Below are 7,242 nucleotides of genomic sequence, written 5' to 3'. Positions count from 1 at the left end.
ATTTTTTAATTTTATACATCACATTGTTATAATATTTTTAAATTTAAAGAAGATATTAAGAATATTTTATTATAGATTTTTAAAATATATATTTATTAATAATTTTCCTTCTTTTTACTTTAAATTAAACTGGTTTGTGTCCTTACATAATAATTATTTGATATAAAAATGAGAACTTAAAATTGTAACATATAAATATTTTCCAAATGTAATATAATGTCCCAGTTTGAGACACTCATGACATGTTATGTTACGAGACAACATAATTCCGATTTAAGATTACCTTCCAAGCCTAAATGTACTTAGTTGTAGCTATACAATTAACCCTCCAAGTATGAGGGTGTCTATTTAGAGGAAAGATACGCACGCATGAAGTTTGATAATTCAAATTGTAAATAAGAATAGCTCTGGTAAAATTTAAAAAAAATACATAATAATAATAATAATAATTGTTGTTGTCATACTCGGTTAAATTTTTTTAATACCATTATTATTACTTATTATTATTGTCATTGTTTTCATGTTCCACCGTTATTATTACCACAAGTCATCGATTCTATTATTACTATTATCATAATATTTGTCAATATTGTAGTAATCGTTAATTTTAGTATTATGATGATAATTGTTGTTATTATTATTGTTTTCTTACTACTGCTACCACAATTATTGTTATGTTATGATTATTGTTATATGCATTATTACTGTGAATGTTTCATAACTTGCTTTATTCTTAGATTTAATCTGGTCAAAAGTTAATTTTGACAGACTTAAATTAAAAAATAAATTAATATATTTAAAAGATAGGTTTGAATTATATTTTGGTTTGTCTCAACTTGACTCGCTATCCTATATTTTAAAAAAAATTTATACTTTAAATAATTATGTATTAATAACAATACTTTAAAATATAACAGATAATATTTTCTATATCATGATATTATATCTACATTGACATTGTTCATTATAAAATATGTAATGTAAAATACACCATAATGTTAAGATTAGGATATTTCATCGATAAACTGGATAAAACTATTACTTCATATATTGTTTTGCTTTAATGACGCTGTATGTAAGAAAAAAAGACAAAACAAAACAAAAATTGATCTCTAACACATCTCATGTATAATCGTAATTGTTACCACTCTTACAAGAAGTCCACCACATTTATCATGATTGTCCCTCCCTTTTTGCCCCTCACTTCCATTGTCATTTGTATTATCAAATAAGCTTAAATTAAAGAAAAATAAATAAACTGTATAAATTAAATTTATGATTTAATATTTTATTTAAAGTACTAAAATTTAGAGAAAATGATTTTAATTTTTAAAAGTTTAAAAAATTAAAATTGACAATCTTTTAAAACACGAATTAAAATTTTTCTCTTCCTATTTTCCTTTTACTTCAAATTTGTTTGTCCCTTTATTTTCTTTCACTTAGTACCAAACAAATATCTTAGAATGCAGTACCGGGAAATGGTTGTTTGGTTTTGTAGCCCAAAAGAAACTGGTCTCAAGTTCTGCAGTTCATACCCGATCCATAAATTAAAAAACGACATTTAAAAAAGTTGATGAAAACAAAACTCGAGAATAAATAACCCGCGTCACCTGCTTTTAAACGACGTCGTTTGGCAAGGGGACCTGGCTATAAATTTCTGGCGAATTTGAAATAGTAGGGGGAAAGAAACTTTGATGGAATTGCTCAAGTTTTCGAAGTTGAAGCTCCAACTACAAGCCCTCGTCACCGAAGTTCGAGATCTGAGGGTAACGATCTCTGAATCCAACAATCACAATTTCCGTTTCATTTTCCACTAATTTGAACACCTTCAGGACAGGGAACGATCCGCCGCCGAGCAGCAGCACCATCTAATCCAGGTTCTCCATTCTCTTCAATTAGATCACATTTTTATTTCCCTGGTTTTAATGCTGATTTGGTTTTCGATTCTATGTTCGAGAGCAAGAGCAGAAGCTGAGGCGGAATGAGGAGGAGTGTAGCAGGAAGATACAGGAGTTGCAGGGCGAGTTGGCTTCTATCAAAGAAGAACGCCAGAAACTGGAGAGAAAGGTTTCGAGGAATTTGATGTTCATGCGATTGTTTTTTTTTTTTTTTTCGTTAAAAGAAATAAATTTATCTGTGTTCGTAATGCAGGTGAATTATCTAGAGAATGATAATGTGATGCTTGAGAACAAGCAGAAAGAGTTGAAGGGAACACTGAATAATTTACTGCAGTCTAGGGAAAACTTCGTGCATGCTTACGAGGTATTTTCCCCTCTTCTAATTTGAAGGTTTTTAATTACCTTTTGGAGTATGGTTGGGAGAGGGTTTTTGAGAAGGAAAAGAGAGAGACATATTGTTTAATTTTAAACTAATATAATTATATCATTTATTATAATAAATACATGATTAACATATTGAATTAATGTTAATATATTAATTTATATCTTTTATTGTGGAAAAATATTAATTTTAAATATATTTATTTAAAATAAAAAAATTATCATCTCCTCCCTTCTTGACGAATAAACAATGTGTGTCTAAATTTGAGGATTACTGAAATTGGTGAGGGCAATTTTGTGAGTTTATTCAGATAACTATGTAATCTTAGTAAGCTATTTTTTATCATTGTTTCCCCGCTAGAAATGAATTCAAGGAGTGTTAGATGTGTAAATTCAATCTGATTTATAATCTGTATCTATTATTCACCTAGAGCATGCTGACACAAAAAATTTGGCCCACTTACTATGTTTAACCTGCACCCTGTCATCCCTTGAAAAAAGAAAAAAAAGAAAGAAAGAAAAAGGAACCAAACACACACACACACACAAACTTGGTTAGAAGGGAATTATAAGTTACTATAGCAACTTCCAAAAGGGCCACCGTTGGAAGCTTTGAGCTTTTTATTTTCTCGTCAATTCTGTGGATGTCCTAATTGCTATTACTTGTGCCTAATCCACATGTTTGAGCATAACTGAAACTTTTCTGTCTGGCTTGGTGGGAGGGAGTAAGAATAGGGTTTTTGGGTTTAAACCATAAAATTTGGGAATTTGGATTTTGGTTGTTGTCGAGGATATCATCAACATAAGAAAGGATCATGGTTGAAACTCTCCTAATTATGGACTGCAATTGATTATGTATATGGGTTTGAATCGGTTATGCAGGAGTCTACTTCTCATATGAAACGTTCATTTGAAACCAAAGATAGGATGATCAATGTCCTTTCAGAGAAGATAAACTCTCATCTATTATTATTTGATTCAATAGAGAAGGAGGTGTGTTGCATCAAGCAAATTGTGGATAAAGTCCAAAACATTGTCAATGATAGAGAGGAACTTGGTAACTAGTTTCCCAACTAGTACTGTTTCCAAAGTGTGCTCATTTGTGGACATTCATCGAAACCATTGAAGTTTTGTCACTTATTCAATTATTTTTATATTTCCTTTGTTCAGTGACCAGTATGAAAAACAAAATGGATCAGGTCTCTGCGTTTGAAAAAGCATTTGTTGGTAATTTGGAATCCCGTTAACTTGTCTTACACTTTAAAAGTATGTTAGTATGATATGAATAATAGCAGTATATATATGCTGTGTTACACACCATCAATGTTTTACCAACCAAAGAACCTTCCTTTTTGTTCCAGAAAACATATCTGACCTAAGAAATAAACTGGAAAACAATGAGGTTGAATTAAGAAGGAAGGATAGAGTCTTGTCAGAGCTTGAAGCAAAGCTAGATGCAGCAAAACTTCACAACAATAACCAAGCCCAAATGGACGATATATATGTATCTGCATGAAATAGTTATCTATATCAAATACCATAAAGTTTATTTGCACTTTCATTTATAGATTCTCGTTTAATCTTTTCTTAACTGGTCTCACCTTCAGAAAACTTTATCTGCAAAGGATGTGGAGATACAGAATTTAATTTCAGACAAAGAGGTTTAATGTTTTATTTATTCATTATGTTTATGATGTCTGATTGGAAATTCATATGATTTCTAAACATTTTTCAAAATTATCCGAAGGCATTACATTATGAAGTTGGACACTTGAGATACATCTTACAGAGGATTCAGGATACTGTCACAAGTATGAATGAAGAGGTAAATGGAATTCATCATTTTTGGTAGAGGGGTTTGATTTTTTAACTCACAATTTCTAAATTGACTCTAATTTGTCTGTTGTGCATTTTGTCAACCATTTTTTAAAAACTTTATCTATCCATTGTAAATTTCAAATGTACATGAGAACATTGAGGGATAATATTTTTCTGACACTGGAAGCACATTGTTTCAACTTCAAATTCAATTTTAGAGAGACACAAGTTTGTGTGTATCAGTGAATAGCTGCAAAATTCTTCATCTGCTTCACAAATTAGGGCTGTCTGCATAGTTGGATATCTGATATTTTAGTTTCACAACATAGTTCTTGCTCCACTGATTTTAGACGCCATCCTTCTTTATAATTCTGAAGATTAAGTAGCATATTCTATTTCATTTATATATCAGTACAAACTGCAATGCATATTTTTGTCAGGACAAAAGGTTATTCTCATCAATTTTACAACATAAAGAAGCAAGTGCTATGGATATGAAGCTTGCAGATAATAGGTAAGACTAATTTACTTAATGGTACATCTGTAACTTCTTTTAGAAATTACTGTTTGAATATACTTGTTCAGTAAAGAAAGAAAAAAAAAAATTGTCTGTTGGAGATAGACATATCTTTTCTACTAAGGTGGTTCATTAATGACCATCATTCATTCTAGTATGGATGCAAACAGTACCTGGTTATGAATGAATGACTGGAAGATATTGATCCTTCCTTCATTTCTAGGCTTATAGATGAATAGTTCAATTAATTCATTCTTATTAAAATAATGACATTACTTACCTAGGATGGAAGATGTTCAAAACGATGAAGAGGAGGTTCAAGAACCTATTTGAGTGTTCCCTTAAAAGGCACAGGTTTGTTCAGTCTTTTCTTTTTTTTAACTTTAGTTTATAGTGACTGAAGCTGACTATATCAACAACAACCCATGTTGTTTGTGATTGTTGATGTGAGGAAGAGTAACTTTAAACCATGGCAGTAAAAAGAGGACAACACATTTTCCTTGTCGAAGATTTTTTTGACACTTCCTTCTCGGACTGAGGAATTGGTTAGTTAACCTAGTCTACAGATAACCAAAGAAGCACCAAATTGCACTTTTCACAATCAATCTTTTAGCTAAGATTTGTCAGGTATTCTTCAATATTTCAACAAGGAAAAAAGATAGAAATTCATCTGCTTATTGTTGCAAAGTGAGTTCAGTTTCCCAGAATTAATTCAAAAACCAAAAATAAAAGAAAAATAAAATGAACAACATTCATGTAGACAACGCAGATTCATAAAAATATATAAGAAAAGCCATTACAAATAAAGGAATAAAGGGTGAGGCTGCTGGCAAACTAGTGCAAAAGGTTCTCGCTTGGGTGAGGAGTTTGAGATTGGGTAATAAATAGTGTAACTATAATCCATAGACCTTGTAAAGGAGGAAAGCAAAAGTTAAATCAGTGACTAGAAGGCCATTGAGATCTACCTTCACATTTTAAAAAGAAAGGTTAGAAAAGTATGACTTTGATATATATGGGAAATATCCGTCGATAGATATTAAAATACGGACACAACAGTCGCTCACATACTTGAAGTATTATGCCCTCTTCCCTCTTTAAATTTGGCAGTTGACATCTGATGTTTTTAAATGAATCTTTAGCTTATTTCAAGCTAGTTATTCATCAGTAATTTACTTACTTCAGGCAATGAGTACAATCTCTGTTTTGAAGACTAGTGTGGTATGCATTTGTTTTCTTGGGTAATGAAAATGTTTTGGGCTGACAAAGAATTTTGAGACCAAATAAGTTAACGGAATAATTCACTGGCAGTGTACCTGTTTATTCTCTGGGCTAGTTCCAATCTATCATTGCCAGCTTACAGCCAACCATGTCTCTGATAACTGGCGGACAGGAATGGTATGAGTTTCTTTATGCTCATAAACACTTTTAGTTTTGGATAAAATATTTTTAGCCCTATTAAATTTGGTTAAATTTGATTTTACACTTAAAAAGAATTTTTTATTGGTTTTGGTCCTCATAAATTTTATTTTATTTTAAAATAATCTCTCATAAATTAAAAATAACTTATCTTTTCAAGTTTTAAAGTTAAATGAAATTAGCTTATAAAAAATAAAAATGTATAAGTTAATTTTTATTTATAAAAATGTTTTATTTATTTTTTATATTAATTTTTTCTCTTATAAGGATTTATTTATAACCTCACCTAAACAAGGTCATAATGCCGTATTACTTGGCACCTGAGAAAAATTGCTGATGTAATATGTATAAATGTATATCATGTAATCATTAAGTGATAACAAGGGTTGTTTTAAAAAACAAGAAAATTTTCCTAAAAATTTCTGAAGGATTAAAGTCATATTTAATCATATTTAAGCTTTCTAGCATGTTCGAACTGTTAGTCAGGCCTTTCCCAAAATGTCGGACCGTAGACTTTAATGTACCGGGTAATTATGCAATAATGTGGTATTCAATAATGCAAGTAGGTGAATTACCAAATTAATATTTGTTTACTCAGACATGCTGTTTCGATCACGTTAAGTATTTAGTTCAAGGGGGAGGAAATATGAAAATGTACATATGATGCCGCTTGGAAGCATGATTCTATTGTCATTTTTTTTCTCACGATTGTAGGCATTGCTCACACTTGAATGATGGAAAAGGATAGCCAGCAATTGAAAATGAACTGCACACCTGTATTAACCCGCAGTTTTGTAAGTGCAAACAAGTTTACCAGATCCAAAATCATGTTAAAAAAAACAATTCAATCATGATTTTACTTAACCTGTTATTTGTGGAAGAAATTCAATTTATACCAAAGTTCAATGTGGGCAAATTATAATCTGAACACGCACTTAAATTTACGTCATTTTCCCCATCTCATCATTGATCTTCCTTTTCTAACCCCTCGACATGGAAAGGCCCTTTTTTCTTATACAGTTATTTCAATTAATTGAATCCGGAATTTTGTTTCAGTTACTAGAAAGAAAAAAAAAATGGCTTGTATTTTTTTTCAGAATGTTAGCTGACGTTCCAAAGATATTAGTTAAAGAATTAAAAGTAAAAAGTTTTTATATAATAATATAACATACAATGATATTAATGTATTCATATTGTGATTTTCAATAAAAT

The 7,242-nt window shown here is 30.4% G+C and overlaps 1 protein-coding gene across 1 annotated transcript; it reads left to right on the top strand.

The window, feature by feature from the left end:
- Nucleotides 1-1,694: 1,694 nt before the first annotated feature.
- Nucleotides 1,695-6,043, top strand: LOC113870410 (golgin subfamily A member 6-like protein 22). Its single transcript, XM_027507000.1, has 12 exons — nt 1,695-1,766; nt 1,833-1,877; nt 1,960-2,067; nt 2,152-2,262; nt 3,162-3,336; nt 3,450-3,506; nt 3,641-3,783; nt 3,887-3,940; nt 4,027-4,104; nt 4,538-4,611; nt 5,754-5,832; nt 5,948-6,043. Exons 1-12 carry the CDS (start codon nt 1,695-1,697, stop codon nt 6,041-6,043), a joined length of 1,092 nt encoding a protein of 363 aa, XP_027362801.1.
- Nucleotides 6,044-7,242: the final 1,199 nt, after the last annotated feature.

This window comes from Abrus precatorius, unplaced genomic scaffold (genome assembly GCF_003935025.1).
Source record: "Abrus precatorius isolate BTA unplaced genomic scaffold, Abrus_2018 Scaffold6, whole genome shotgun sequence".
Classification (NCBI taxonomy): Eukaryota; Viridiplantae; Streptophyta; class Magnoliopsida; order Fabales; family Fabaceae; genus Abrus; species Abrus precatorius.
Note: the sequence above shows the minus strand (reverse complement) of the source record. Positions and strands in the feature narration are given on the sequence as shown.